The sequence below is a fragment of the Ichthyophthirius multifiliis genome, assembly GCF_000220395.1.
Source record: "Ichthyophthirius multifiliis unplaced genomic scaffold scaff_1120509250989, whole genome shotgun sequence".
Taxonomy (NCBI): Eukaryota; Ciliophora; class Oligohymenophorea; order Hymenostomatida; genus Ichthyophthirius; species Ichthyophthirius multifiliis.
In genome coordinates, this window is record NW_004086308.1 from 48809 (window position 1) to 64669 (window position 15861).

At 15.8% G+C, this 15861-nt stretch overlaps 3 protein-coding genes across 3 annotated transcripts, besides 37 other annotated features; 2 read left to right on the forward strand and 1 right to left on the reverse strand. All coding sequences in view use genetic code 6, as the record gives it.

Annotated features, from left to right (window-relative positions):
• The first annotated feature begins 31 nt into the window (after positions 1-31).
• Positions 32-71: a microsatellite.
• On the forward strand, positions 40-2622 carry IMG5_125410 (hypothetical protein; the record flags this gene model as incomplete). Its single annotated transcript, XM_004032240.1, has 8 exons — positions 40-66; positions 139-187; positions 782-965; positions 1066-1442; positions 1584-1659; positions 1776-1891; positions 2178-2187; positions 2475-2622. The coding sequence occupies 8 exons, from the start codon at positions 40-42 to the stop codon at positions 2620-2622; spliced, it is 987 nt and encodes a 328-aa protein (XP_004032288.1).
• Positions 708-772: a microsatellite.
• Positions 758-792: a microsatellite.
• Positions 999-1047: a microsatellite.
• Positions 1676-1766: a microsatellite.
• Positions 2623-4267: 1645 nt separating the features above from the next.
• Positions 4268-4292: a microsatellite.
• Positions 4293-4333: 41 nt separating this feature from the next.
• Positions 4334-4375: a microsatellite.
• Positions 4376-4871: 496 nt separating this feature from the next.
• Positions 4872-4975: a microsatellite.
• Positions 4876-4966: a microsatellite.
• Positions 4894-4981: a microsatellite.
• An 886-nt stretch (positions 4982-5867) lies between these two features.
• On the reverse strand, positions 5868-7842 carry IMG5_125420 (mhck ef2 kinase domain family protein). Its single transcript, XM_004032241.1, has 2 exons — positions 7124-7842; positions 5868-6963 (listed from the first exon to the last, which is right to left on the reverse strand). Exons 1-2 carry the CDS (start codon positions 7723-7725, stop codon positions 6726-6728), a joined length of 840 nt encoding a protein of 279 aa, XP_004032289.1. The 5' UTR covers positions 7726-7842; the 3' UTR covers positions 5868-6725.
• Positions 6995-7083: a microsatellite.
• Positions 7015-7084: a microsatellite.
• Positions 7015-7100: a microsatellite.
• A 791-nt stretch (positions 7843-8633) lies between the features above and the next one.
• Positions 8634-8676: a microsatellite.
• Positions 8677-10029: 1353 nt separating this feature from the next.
• Positions 10030-10071: a microsatellite.
• Positions 10030-10093: a microsatellite.
• Positions 10059-10118: a microsatellite.
• Positions 10060-10158: a microsatellite.
• Positions 10062-10157: a microsatellite.
• Positions 10062-10160: a microsatellite.
• Positions 10114-10174: a microsatellite.
• A 245-nt stretch (positions 10175-10419) lies between these two features.
• Positions 10420-10571: a microsatellite.
• A 105-nt stretch (positions 10572-10676) lies between these two features.
• Positions 10677-10824: a microsatellite.
• Positions 10760-10812: a microsatellite.
• Positions 10769-10829: a microsatellite.
• Positions 10785-10850: a microsatellite.
• Positions 10814-10919: a microsatellite.
• A 14-nt stretch (positions 10920-10933) lies between these two features.
• Positions 10934-11000: a microsatellite.
• Positions 11001-11300: 300 nt separating this feature from the next.
• Positions 11301-11345: a microsatellite.
• Positions 11346-11515: 170 nt separating this feature from the next.
• Positions 11516-11683: a microsatellite.
• Positions 11632-11776: a microsatellite.
• A 103-nt stretch (positions 11777-11879) lies between these two features.
• Positions 11880-11940: a microsatellite.
• Positions 11941-12505: 565 nt separating this feature from the next.
• Positions 12506-12547: a microsatellite.
• Positions 12548-12561: 14 nt separating this feature from the next.
• Positions 12562-12593: a microsatellite.
• A 1201-nt stretch (positions 12594-13794) lies between these two features.
• Positions 13795-13838: a microsatellite.
• A 140-nt stretch (positions 13839-13978) lies between these two features.
• Positions 13979-14012: a microsatellite.
• A 342-nt stretch (positions 14013-14354) lies between these two features.
• On the forward strand, positions 14355-15106 carry IMG5_125430 (hypothetical protein; the record flags this gene model as incomplete). Its single annotated transcript, XM_004032242.1, has 4 exons — positions 14355-14470; positions 14713-14784; positions 14837-14947; positions 14989-15106. 4 exons carry the CDS (start codon positions 14355-14357, stop codon positions 15104-15106), a joined length of 417 nt encoding a protein of 138 aa, XP_004032290.1.
• Positions 14617-14655: a microsatellite.
• Positions 15107-15861: the final 755 nt, after the last annotated feature.

Genomic DNA, 15861 nt, shown 5'->3' on the forward strand with positions numbered 1-15861 from the left:
AATTAGAATAAATATGTTAAGCAATAAATTACTTAAAAAATGAAAGATAATGTCTTAAAAAATAAAGTAATTACTAATACTGATGAAATATAATAAAAATATTATAAGACTTATTAATTATTTTATTAAAAAAAAGAGAATTATTACCCATAAAATTAGATTGCTTTTGATATAAAATAATAATAAGGTAATTAATATATTTCTCAAAATTAAAATTTAAATACTTAGAATATTAATAATTTAAACGGAAGCTGTTAAAATAATAAGAATTATAGTCTATAAAGATAAAAAATATTCTCTAGTCCAAATAAAAAAATATAAAGTTATTCTTAAACTAAAAGAAATAATTTTATTTGATAATAAAGTGAATAATTTTAGTGTATAAAATTACTTAATTTTTGTTTTTTTTGTTTAAAATAATAATTTTATATATTTTTTATTTGATATTATTATGTTTTTTGTTTTGTTTTTTTTATAAAACTCATTTAACAATAAAAAAAAAAAAAAAAGTGAGTAAAAATTGATTATGGCCCTATTTTAAAAAAATAAATAAATAAGTAATTTATATATTTATAATTTTTAATTAGAGTTTTTTTGGAAAATTTAATTTTTTATTTTATAATAAATAATTTTATAATAATCATTCAAAAAAAAAAAAAAAAAAAATCAAAAAATGAGATAGATTAATAAATACAACGAAATTAATTAATAATATAATATTATAAATAAAAAATAAAAAAATAATATAATATAAAAAATATATATATATATATATATATAGATAAATATATAATCAATATGAGTAATTAATTGTTATCAAATACTACATTATCTGTAGATAGATATAACGAAAAAATGCAAAATTTTTTAAAAAGAAGTTAAGTTTCTAAAGATTAAATATCTTAATATACATCTTTACATTCGTTTGATTAAAAAGTTTCAATAGACCTTATTCCTTAAATAATGTAAAAAAAATAATAAAAATTATATAAACAAAAATATAATATATATATATATATATATTATAAATATTCATATTTATATATAAAAATTAATATAAAAAAGAGAAGAATTAATATAATATGAATAAGAATGCATAAAAAACGACCAATATTTAGAGGCTGAGAAATGTGTGAAAAAAATCGAAGAACTATAATAGGAAGAAATAAAGCTTTCTTAAAAATTAATCCGAAATAAAAATAAAAATGAAATATTAGAACTAGAAGAGATGAATTTAAGACAATATAAAGAATTTAATGAAACATGGGATAAAGCAATATTTGATTATAAAAATGAATTACATGAATAAGAAATTTAATTAAATTAATTCCATCAACAATAATAAGAATAATTCGATATCGACATGAAAAATTAAGCACCACCCAAAGTTAAATATTCCGTTGAAGTCCTTTAATTGAGAAATCTTTTAAATTAACTGATTTGTAATAAAAGATACACAGAAGCATATTAAGTTAAAAAAAGAATACTGGAATTAGAATTTAGAGATGAGGAAAATTGCTTAAATTAACATGAATAAAAAATTAAATAAAAAAAAGTAAAATTATTACTTAAATAATAATAAGAAGCTTAAGCATTACAAAATAAACTTGAAAATATGCTTTAATGTAAAATAAGAATGAGGAAATAAGAAATGAATAAGTAAAAATTTAATAAAATATAAATATATATATATATATATATATATATATATATATATATATATTTTATTTATATTCAAATATATATATATTTACATATATTTATATTTTTGTTAGATATGCTTAATGGCTTTAAAATATGAAACAAGAATTAACTTAAAAATAAGGAATTGAAATTAGTAAGGTTATTGCCGAAGGGGAAGTTAGAAAAAGTAAGATTTAAGGAGGCTAGTGTAATAATTCTTTATTAATGAGTGGAAATTATTCAAATTTATTAGAAAATTCGAAATATAATATTAATAATTCTTAAAATCAAATTTGTAAAGTTATATAATAATAATGAATAATTTATTTTTATATGTATAAGGAGAAAATAAATAAATAATTTATTTATATATATATATATATTTAATTAAAATAAAATTTTAAATTTTATATATAACAAATAATACATATTTTATATTTTTTAAAAAAATACAAATTTAAATAAAATTTATTTAAAATGAACGAAGAATAAAGTATTAGAAAAGTAAAAATTTAATATAAATTAAAATAAATAAAATAAAGACTATTAATGATGAAATAAATGATGTTTCTTAACAAGATTAAGAAATAAAAGAACTACAAAATGAATTATATTAACTATAAAAATTATTAAAAAGTGAAAAAAACCGCAGAAGGGAAGAAAAAGAAAAGGAAGCTTTAGAATAAAAACATATATAAAAAAAATAAAAAAAGAAATGAATGTTTTAATGAATTAATTGGAATAATATGATAATAAAATAAACATAATTTAAAAATTATGTAATAATTTAGAGGAAGAGTAGGCTCTTTTGGTAAAACAAATGATGTAAAAAGAAGAATTAATAAAGGAAAAAGAGGATAAAATGAAACAAATATAGAAAGAAAAAGAATAGGAAATATAAGAGAATAATAAATTAAAAATTTAAGTAAAAAAGAGTGAAGAAAGTAATTAAATATTAAGAAATTAAAGCCAAGAATTAGAAATGAGAAACAAGGAAATTCACGAAGAATTAAATAAACTAATAGAAGAAAAGAAATAAAAGGAAAAAAAATAAAAAGAATAAATTAAAAACTTAAAAGATGAAAATAAAAGCATGCTCGAAACCACAAATAAGCAAAGCGAAGAATTAGAAGATTTAATTTAAATTGCAAATCAATAAAAAGTACTTATAAATGAGTTTTAGTAAAAAATAGAACACTTTTATACTGAAATTGGTGATTTTAATTCCTTTATTTTAGGTTTAGATGAGTTAATGAGATAAAATGTGGGTAAAAAAATACATTAGTTTAAGATTTATTAAGGAAATATTAATTAAACTTAAACTATTTTAAATACTTTTAAATAAAATTTTGTACTTTTCTAATAATTATATTAAGATTAAAAACATTAAAAACATGTAAAAATCAAATATAATATCATATATTAAAATATTTTTATATACAAAGAAATATAAAAGTATATGCTTTCATTAAAAAACTGAAATAAATGAACTAAAAGATTAAATAAATAAAAACTTAATTGAGATTTAGAACTTAAAAGACTTAAAAATATAAGAAAATATTCTCTTTGAATAAACAATATAGGAATTTTAGAAAAAAATAAATGATAGGTTATATGAAGAACATAAATTATAAAATTAGATAAAAGAATTAAGATTCGAAATAGAAAATTTCGAATAGGAAGTCGAAGATAAAGAATATAATAAATTTAAAAATCTTTCCTTTTAATTTGCTAATTATGTATATTTTTTACACGGAAAAATTTCCAAAATAATCTTTTTGTCAGAATTCGGATGTTCTTTTGTTAATTCTTTTATTCTTTTTTAATCTAAAGTTTCTAATAGTTAGAAAAAAAATATCTCTTTTAGGGAAAAAACTAAACTCAAATTCAAAAAAATTCTTATTTCAGTGTACTTTTATGTAATTTTGGTTTATAGGAAAACCTGTTTTAAGTTAGATTAGTAGATTATAAGGCAGTTCTTGAGGTTTGCGGGAAAAAATTAATATGTTTTGGATAGATAGGAGGCTTCAAAAGATTTTAATTCTCTAGTTTAGTGCTTAAATGGAACTTAGAAGTGTTCTTTGAAGGTTTTTGTGGAGAGTTAGAGCCTATTTGAGGGATTAGGGAAGAAATTAGGAAAGAAAAATGATGAAGTGGACTTTTTTTATGAGAAGTTTACATAAATAAGGGACTAACTTACTGTTTTTATGGAATAAAAATAAGCAATATTATAAGAAAATGAAAGATTAAAGTAAAATATAATCGTTTTATAGAAATAAATAAGCTTTTAATAACATTTATAGGTTATTAAAAGTGGATAAATGACACCTAATAATGAAAAAAGTTTCGAAAAAAGTCAATAGAAAATTTATGAAAAAAATTCAAATTATATTAATAAATAAGAAGATAATATTTTTATAGAAAAAAAGAATAGTGGGAGTTTTTTTTAAAATAAATAAAATTAATAAAGTGATGTTAGGTTAAAATAATTAGAAATGCTTAGAAAAATGGAAAACCTTAATCAATTTGATGAATTTGGTTCAAAAAAATCGGTTAATTTAGATTCAAATTGATAATTTTTTATTATATATATATATATATATATATATGCATTATTAAATATTTTATTTTAAAAAAAAATGTATATATATATATATATTTATTATATATATTTATTAATTTATTTATATATTTAATAGATATAAAATAAAAAATTTTGATTTAATATTAAATATATATTTTATTTTCTCTCTTTTATTTTTTTATTTTTTTCAAATAATGAACATTCTTCACATCTATTTATTTTACAGATTCTTTTCATTTTAAGTATATAAGAAGAAATTTAGAATTTTTTATTACATAAAACACATTAAAACTATTGCTAAATATCTTATTTTGCCAATTTTTCACATTTAATGCAAATAATAAAATATAGTTTACAATTTTTTTACAAAAGTTCTTTTGTATATAATAATCCTTTATTCATTTACATAAGCAACATATTAATTTTGTTTTATATTTTTTTTTTTAATTAATCATTTATTCTTAATGTGATGTTTTTAATTTGATTATCTTTTCATTTGTTTTAGAAGGCGCTTTATAGTTTTTTAATGTCTCCTTGTCTATATTTATTTCAAAAAAATCATATAAATTATAATTCTCATCTCTATTTGCTTTTATTTCTCCTTATTCTTCTTCTTTTTCATTAATTTCTTCTTTTTTAATAATAGATTCTTCTTTTTTAATAATAGGTTCTTCTTTTTTAATAAAAGGTTCTTCTTTTATATTAATAGTTTCTATATTATGACTTTTAATTCGTTCGATTTTTTGGTAATTCTTTTTTAAATCTTTTACATTTTTACTAATTTCAAGATTTGATTCCTATTTATTTTTATCTTTATAAAAATCTGTTTCTTCTTGAATTTATAATCGATTAATATTATTATTTTCTTCTTTTTAAATAATTTTTTATTCTTCCTATAAAATTTAAATATTTAGTATTTCTTTATTTAACTGAATAATTTTAGCCCTTTAAATTTCTTAGAGTTAAATAAAATCTTTAAATTAATATTTAGGTGATAAATCTCTTTAAAACCTTGGATTTATTAACTAAAGTTCTTTACAAAAAGAAGTACATTAATGAGTTTTAAAAAATCTTAGTATACCTTCATAACCTAAATCTCCTTTACCGAATTTTTTAGACTTATTTAGAGTATGAATTTATGGATCAGTCAATTACCCATCTTCTGTTCCTTATAAATCAACTACCATGCAATGTCCTTGAGAATATTACCAAGTAAAATGCGAAAAAGCTTAACTTAATTATGATTCTTTCCTTTAATCGCCGTCTATAACATATCCTGCATTATTATTTTATTTTTGAAAATCTCCTTTCATGCAGTTTTCAACAGAGTATTAATAGTAGATGTCTTAATCTTCACCATCTCGAACTTCATATAAATAACAATCGACAAATCTTAGTATTTAAGGCGGTTATATATGTATTTAATAAAAATATAAATAATGTTTTTTTGTTTTGAAAAAAAAAAAAAAAAATTATTATATAATTTTTATTTTTAATTGAGTTTTATTTTTGCTTAAACAAAAAAATAAATGAATAATTAATTGACAAAAAGTAATATATATATATATATATTACTAATTCACTTATTTCCATAGCATGAAGAATTCTTTAATTAAATTCAGTTAAGAAAAAGGAAGCTAAAATAAGGGCAGTTAATTCGCTTTTAAAAAATTGAAAATTTTTATTCATTTTAAATTCTTTATGTAATTTTGCTACTAAATCAATATTAAAATCTCTATCAGAGGCTTTATAAGCGTTTCTCATTGCGCCTTCTGAAAAATGTTCTTTTTCAACTGTAAGCACTGTTTGTATTTCATTTTAAATTAAAGCAGGTTATTCCCAATTGATTTATTGAGAATCGTCTATATGGAAACTATAACATATAGATTAATAAGATTTTGTCTATTAATTTTCATTTATTTTTTATATATATGGGTTTATTCCATTTAACGATTTTTATTCTTCTTGCTTTTATATTGCATATTCCATTTTTTAAAGAAATTTGTTTTTAGATTTTTTCTAAGTTTTATTCTGTTTTTTTTCATTTTTTCTTCGTCAGAATTTTCTTCGTTATCCTCTTCTTAAATTTGTTCTTGTATAATATTATCTGGGATGTCTATTTTTTTCTTTAATTCTAGATTTTTTATAAATGAAAATTAATTTTTATTAAAGTTGACTTCTTCTATATTGCTAAAGTTATTTTATTACTACATATTATTTTTATTATTATTATCATCAAAACTATTATTCATATCATCATCTTCTTTATTACTATCATAATTAGAAGAGTAAATATCATTATATGAAAAATCAGAATCAGAGTTATTTCTTTAAAAACTATAATTTGATACATGTGAAATTTGGACTGTTTTTGTAAGTTTAGATTCGAATTTTCTATTATTAATAATAATTTTCATTACTTTAGAGTTAAAAATATCCTTTTAACTTTTTATGTTTTTCAAAGTTAAAGTCTAAGTGATAGTATTAGTGACTGAAGTCGAAATAGCCTTTGTGAAGGTATTTTTTTCGATATTTCCGATTGCTCTACCTTCATAATTTAATTTTAAAAGTTGTATATTCTTTCCCGTTTATCTTAAAATAACTTGAGAAAAATATCGTACATTTAGTTTAAAATAAAACTTATATTTAATCGGTTAAAAATTATATTTTTTTTCAGATTTAGACTAATAATTATTCTGGAATAAGTCCATTAGGATCACCATACGGATATATACATAAATAATAAAATATTTATATATGTATATACATATATAAATATATATATAAAAATATATATATATTTATATATATATATATTTATTTTTAATATTTACTTTTATTATAATATTTTATTACCTATCTTTATTTTATCGTTTACTGTATTTCTATCCATGTGGATAGGCATCAGCTATTAAAACAGCGTATCTGTATTTACTTTTACAATCTAATTATAAAGCTTATTAAAAAGCACCGGCAATATTTTCAGCTTTATCTTATCCACCAACTGCATGTATTTTATTTATGAAATTTTTTAGCTTATCATATTCATTTGTAAATTCGTAATTTTCCAAATTATTTTCATCTTCAAAATCACGGAAGCCTAAAAATCTGATTCTAAGTGTAGAATTTTTAAATTATTATTTTATATTCTCATTTATTAAATATAGTTCTGTTCGGCACATATTTATATAATTTCGCATTGAATCTGTACAGTCCATACTAAATAATAAATCCTAATCAACTTTTTGATTGTGATTAATTATTTGGCTATCGGGTTCCTCATGTATTTATTATTTTTTTTATCTAATGTTTTAGGCTATATTTAAATATTTTTAAAGTCTTCTTTTGATAATTAGGGATTTAGTTTCTTCTTTAAATTCCTTTTTTTTTTTAGATTTTCTTTTTTTAATGAGTACTCTTATAAAGCTTTTAAATCGTCGAAAATGTTGTTGAAACATTTTTAAAGATGGGAATAATCATTGAATTTCATTTATAATGAATTTTCAAATATTTCGATTTCTACTTCTAGATTTTATTCACTTATATAACTTATTTTTTAATTTAAGCCTTGCTTTAGATAATGTTATTTAGTTTATTTTTTATAATTTTTAGTATTATTAGAATTTAAAGTTGATAGTCGGTATATTAAAGTTTCTAGTGTTTTTTAATTGATTCTTTTAAATTACGAATAAATAATATAAATATATTTTATAAATATTTCTTATGTTTGAATTTATTTATTTATATAATATAAATATAATATTTATATTTGATAATTAACTAATTTGTAATTTTTAATTAAATAATTATATTATTATATTATATTATTTATAATAATTTCTTTCTTTTTTAATTAAAATTATATATAATTTTTTTTTATTTGAAGAATTAATATAAAAATATATTAATTATTTTAAATTATATATTGTATATTATATTAAAATAAATATACTTATTAAATATTTTAATAATATAAATTTTATTTAAAACATAATTTTTATATATTTTATATTATTTTTATAATATAAAATTATAAATTATTATTTTAATCAATTTTTTTTTATCTAAATAAGTAATATATTTTAATTTATAATTTATTTTTATAATAATTAAAATAATAATATTAAAACAAATAAAAAAGATACATAATTTTCTTATTTACAATATAAAATTTTGACATCAATAATAATAAGAAACCTTTACTTTATTTTTTTAAAATCATTAAATTTAGAGTAAAATAAAATTTAATATATAATTTTCAGATAAACAAAATAAAATGACTATAAAAACAAGATTATATATATATATATTAAATACTTAAACATTAATTTTGATATAAAATTAAAAAAATACATATTTTATTAAAATAAATAATAGATATTTATAAATATATATATTTTTTAATATATTTCTTATAATTTTTAGTTTTTTAATTATATTATTATATAAATATTTTTTTCTTCAATAAAGTTAAAAAAAAAATGAATATAATATAATAAAATACTTTATTAAAACTATTAATAAAAAAGAATTATTGCTATTATTAAATTAAATTATTAATTAAAAAGAATATATTTAATAGAAATTTTAAATAAGAAACTATATTAATTATTTTATTTATAATATATAGTATTTCTTTATATAAATTTAAACTTAATAAAATTTAAAAAATTATATTTAAAAAAAGCATAAATATAATATTATTTTATATAATAATTTTAACTTATTTTTTTTAAAAAAAATATTATTATTAAGTTATTATTATTTTAAAAAATAATTTTTAATATATAGTTTATTTAGAATATATCGATGGTTAATTTTTTTATGGACATTATATATTCTTTAATATAAATAAAACTATTTATTAAAATTCGAGCTTTTATAATAATTATAGATAAACTTTTATTATGGATTGAAAAACATAAAATTAATTATTTGAATAAATTATGTTTTTTTATTTTAATAAAAAACCTTAAAGAAATTATTTTTTAATTACCATTTTATTTTTAGATTTATATAATTTTTACATTATTTTATTATTAGTTAAGAATTTAATATATATATAATATTTAATACCTTATTCAATATAATTAATTTAAAACATTCTGAATGATAAAATAATGGATTATCGTTTATGTATCTATAAAAAACTTAAAAATAAATATTTTTATTAATAACTAATATTTATATAAATATAATGTTTCTTTTTTTTATTTATTTTTTTACAATAAAATAAATAATTTATATTTCAAGTATCTCAAGTAAAGTTATATTTAATATGTATATATAAACTTTTTATTTTCTTATATTGGATAAATTAACATTAAATATTTAATTTTTGCCTTTTGTAAAAATGATAAAAACAAATATTATATTAAGTATTCTAATTATGAAATATTATTTAAAATAAATTTTAAATATTTTTATTTATAAATAAAAATATTATCTTAAATGTTAATTTTTCTTTTTTTACAAATGTTTATATAATTAAAATTATATAATAAATAAAAAAAAGTTAAATAAAAAAAAAAAAAGATACTTACTAATTAAAATTTGATCATCTTTTTTCTTCTTTTTTTTTTTTCAAAATAGTCCGAATTACTTTATTTAATTATTTTTATTAAAAAAAAAAAATAAAAAAAAATATTAGATATTTTAATTATAAATGGAATATATTTATTAATTATATATTGTATATTAATTATTGTAAATATTATATAAAATAAATTATTATAAAGTTTAAAAAAAAAATTATAATTTTTTTTTTTAAATAATAGAATTAATTTTTTAAATATATATAATTATATATATTTATATAAATATATATATATATATATATATATATGTATATTTAAATTATTTTATTTATATAAAATTTTATATTTATATATTTTATTTATATAAAATAAAATAAAAACGGTTCAAATATCATGAGGTGGTGAAGGTGGAGAAGGAATAGATTAAGGAGTCTTTGGTCCTGAAATAGAAGGCGTTCTTGGTGGGGTTTCAGATGGAGGTTTAGGTTCTTAATTTAATTTTTTAACAGAAGTTTCTTTTGGCAAGAAAGAAGGAATAGGTATATTATCGACTAATAAATCTTGTTAAATATGCTAGTTATTTGGATAAAATAGCATATGTTACATAAATTAATTTTATTTTTATTATTATTATTAATTTATTATTATTATTATTATTATTATTATTATTATTATTTTTATTATTATTGTTGTTGTTGTTATTATTGCTATTATTATTGTTGTTATTATTACTACTAATTTTATTATATTAATAGTTATGATTATTAATATAAAATATTTTATTGTTAAGTATTAGTTTAGAAATTTTTAAACTAATTTTATTATTAAGGGTATATTATTTATTAAGGATAATGTAGATTTTATTGATTGGCATTTAATAAATTAGGTTAATTATTATTTATTAATTATTATTACTATTTTAATAGAGTAGATTAGTTTTAATTCAATATTTATGATTAATTTATATTTATTAATTAAGGTTAATTATTAATTAATAATGATTAATTATTATTTAATAAAGATTATTAGTTTGTATTTAACAAAGAAGGTTATATTGTATTCATTAAAGAATTTTATTTTGTGTTTAATAAAGAAGGTTATTTTGCATTTTATAACGCTTACTAGTTATTATTTAATAATTATGGTTAGCTTGTATTTAATAAAGATTATTAGTTTGAATTTAGTAATTATGGTTAAATTAATTAATTTGCAATATTTTCAGTCTTTATAATTTTTTATGGTAAAGTTTCATATATTTGAAGGTTTTATTTATTTTAAATAGGTATGGGAATGTTTTCTTAAATTTAGTAATTAAAGTTAATGTTTTATGCTTAAACGTTTGATGAATTAAATAAAATTTTATTTTATTCTTTGAAAAGTTATGGTTATTATAAAAGTTATGTTGAAACTTAATTATAATTTAAAAAAGGTTTATTTATTTATTATGTTTGAGTATTTTATTAAATATTTGTTTATGAATTACTTAAATTTATTGAATTATGATTATGATTATTATTATTATTAATATTAATATTATTATTTGTACAAATCATAATCTATTTATTTTTATCTTTTTATTAATTGTTATTTTAAATTCCTTAATTATTACTAGTATTTATTTACTATTTATCTATATTGTTATTATTTATTGTATTTTTTATTTCAGATTTTATACCGTTATGTTTTTAATTATTATTTTCAATAGTAGTATTTTATGTTTAAGTCTATATTTATGTTTATGTTTATGTTTATGTTTATGTTTATGATTATGATTATGATTATGATTATGATTATGATTATGTTTATGTTTATGTTTAATGTTTATGCTTATGATTATGATTATGATTATTATTACGATTATGTTTAATTTTATGCTTATAATTATAATTATAATTATGATTATTATTATTATTATTATTATTATTATTATTATTATTATTATTATTATTATTATTATTATTATTATAATTATAGTTGTTATTATGTTTAATTTTATGCTTATATTTATGTTTATTAAATAATGAGTTAGTTATTTATAATTTCTTGTTATTTATTTTACTATTATTTATTTGTATTTTATTATATTGTTTATTAAATATTAACTATTTATATATTTTTATTTAAACTTTAAATATTGTTATTAATATTATAATTATTATTTTTTGTAGAAATATTTTATATTTTTTATTTATTATTATCTTATTATTCATTGTTTTTGATAATTTAATTATTATTTATTTATAAATTCATTACATTATTTATATTCTATAATTAAGCTAATGCAAAAAGATTATTTTTATTTTAATTATTATTATTATTTTTTAATTCTAATAGATTTATTTTAGGAAAGTCTTCCTTTTAAATATTCTAAACTGTATAGAATTTAGATTATTTAACAGCCTTTTTTTCTTAATAAATATATCTGAATTCATCAAAACTTTCCTCTTCACTTAATAAAGAATCATCTGAATATTTTTATTTTAATTTTATTTAACTTTCTTATTGAAATTCTCCATTTTATTCTAAATATTCATCATCACTGATAAGCCAATTTTTTTATAAACGGATCTTCTTCATTTTTAATTCTTTAATATTTAAAGGCATTTAATAAAAAATATTATTTTTATTTTATTAAATTTTTTCGTTTCTAATCAAACTACATAAAGGATGTAAATTACACTAATTAAATTATAAAAAGAAATATTAATAATTATATTTATATTTATTATTAAAAATATTTATAAAATATAATATAAAATATATATATATATTTATATATATTTATATATTATTCATTTACTCTATTTAAATTTTCATTATCAAAAAAATACTATCTATTTATAACAGAACATATAAACTCAGCATCTTCCAAATTAAAAAACTATATAATTGTTGTATATTAATTTTTTATAAGTACAGGTTCTTCTATATTTCTAATATTTAAATTAGAATATTTTAATTTTAATTATCTTTTTATAATTTCTCCATTTAAATTTTACGGTAAATTTCTCATTATACATGCATAGTAATTTATCTGATATTCTTTTAATTCTTTTTAATCTAATGCCCATTTTAAGTTTATTTCTTAAGGAATTAATTTAGATTTTTATTAGAATTTTTTTATATTTTAATATGTGTTTAGTGCTATCTTTTTAGATGAAAATTCAAATATTAATACCCGAATGTCTTCAATAAATAAAACTGAAAAATTTGTTATTTTTTTTGTTTTTTTTTGGCTTTTTTAAGCATTTAATTTTGCTAAAGATACAACTATTTGATATATTTTATCAGGATCACATTCCATTTCTACATCTTCAATATATAATTTTGGTGTTCCTATGTAATTTTCGAGTTCTTTATCTTCCTCAGAAACTATTTTATGCGATTTTATATCAAAAAAATATTTATATATTTCTTAAATATCCGGTAATATCTGAATATGTTTCTTACTTTCATGATCTGATGAATCACTTTTTTCGGAATTGGGGGATATATCACCTTCAGAAGCCTCTTCATATAAAATTTAAGTATAATTTTATGCATATAAGTTATGGAATGTCTAAAATTTAGTTAATAAAGATAATAAATTCGAATTTTATTTTTAATGTCTAGTTTAATCTATTAAATTTATGTTATTTTAGCGCCAAAAACGGTTTATATTTAATTTTATAGTCTTTGTTATTTCTAATGTACTTTATTTTTGATTTTATTTCTGGAATTCTTCCATTTATTTTTTTTTTTTCCTTTTTTTTATTTTATTGTATTTTAATAATTAATATACTAAATTTTTTTTCTTTTAATAAATTTATTTTTAAAATAATTAGAAATAAATATATTTTATATATATGTATTTACTCTATTTTATATTAAATATTATTTGATTTTCTTAATAAAAAAATATATATTTAAATATAAAAGTAAACCTTTTTTAGAGACTAAATAAATAAAAAATATATGGAAATATTTTCTTGATATAATGAATTATTATTAATATATAATATATTTAAAAATATATATATATATATATAAAAAATTGATAATAAAAATTATTTTTTATTTAAATAAAATGTAAAAATTAATATCTAAAAATAAAAAAAAACAAAAAAATAAAAATTTTTTAACAAAAAACATATTTAAATTTTATTTATTTTTCTAAAAGTTTTTAATAATTTTTTATAAAATATATATATATATATAATATAAATATAAAAATATAATAAATTATTAAATATTTATTTTATTTTAAAGGAAAAATATATTTTTATCACTTATTAGTATTTTTATTAAATTTTTTAAAAATTAAATCATTTCAAAAAAAAAATACCATTAAATATTATTATTATTTTTATTTTTTTCATTTTTCAATAAATTTTTTTTAGTATATAATTGTATAAAAAATAAAAAACATATTGTTATTAAATATTGAAATATTATAATTTTTTATATTTATATATAAATTTTATAAAAATAAAAAAAGCCTAATATTCTTTTTAAAAAAAATATGTAATTATTAAGACCTGATATTATAACATAGCAAATCTTTCGAAGATATGATATGGCACATTCACCTTTCCATAAAGCAATTAAAGACGTAGAAGAAAAAAGGTCCAGTTTATTTCCTGACCGTAGAAGAATTCCAGGAAGAAAAGCCAAATTATTAGTAGCAGTAAGTTTATTCTGTTAATTTTGGGGTATGGGAAAAATAGCTGAATTAAAAATTCCAAAGGTTTTATTAATATACTTTTTTTTAGCAATTATTTAAAAAAAAAAAAAAACCAAAAAAATTAATTGAATTTTACTTTATTTTATGGAATATATATATATATATATATATGATTATATATATATATAATTAATTAATTATTCAACAAAAGATATATATTAATTATATTTTTATTTGTTTGTTAGGCGAAGAGATTAGGAATTAAAAGGATATTAAAGAAAAGTAGCTCCTTTTTTCTAAAGTATGAATGATATAAGGTAATAATCATAATATTATTTTAATTTTTGTTATATAAAATAATAATTTTAGAATTTGTGCTTTAGAAGATAGAAGAGAAATGCTTGAAGATGAAGCATTTGCATACAAAGGATAAGATTATATCGATAATTTAAGAAATAGATATCATTAAAAGGATATTTGGTATATAATTTAAAAAATCATTTATTTATATAAACTAAAAGGGCACCTTACAAACCCAGATATTCATATATGTATAATGCTACTCATAGAAATGTAAAAGAATATAAAATTATTAATTTACAAAGATATGAAAATGGATACGAAATAAAAAATGTTTGAGAAATTTTTAAATAATAAAAACCTCAATAATATAAAAAAGAAAGAAAGAGAGAGATAAATATTTATATTTATTAAATAAATAAGTATATTTGGATAGAGATTTATAAAATATATTTATTAAATTAAAATATAAAAAATTTATACATTATATACTTTTTTCTTTCATTTTTTTTTTAATTATTTTTAGTTAAAAAAGAAGTTTAAATTTTTATTTTTATTCAATAAAAAAATAAAATCCTTTAAAAAATTATCTTAAATATATTATTTAAAAAAAAAAAAAAAATTAAAGTAATCTAATAAAATTTGAATATTTAAATACGGATGATTATTTTAAAATTTAAGATTATATATTAAGATAATTCTTTAAGTTCTTAATCTTTTTTTAATTTTCAATAATCTTATATTTATTATAAAGTAATTATATTTTATTCAATGTTTTAATAATCTATTAAAAAATCCGTCTTTAATTTATCTTAGTTAACTAACATGTCCACATTCAACAATACTTCCATTATCCAAAACGACAACTCTATCAAATTTATCTATATTTTCTAATCTGTGAGTAATAACTAAAAGAGTTTTATTTTCTGCCAGTTTAAATAACTAATCATGTAATTCCTAATCTGTCTAAGGGTCCATATTAGACGTAGCCTCGTCTAAGCAAATAATATCAGTATCCCTTAAAATAATTCTTAAAAGATTTATAATTTATTTCTATCCATTAGATAAATTATTTCCTCCGTTTTCCACTTTAT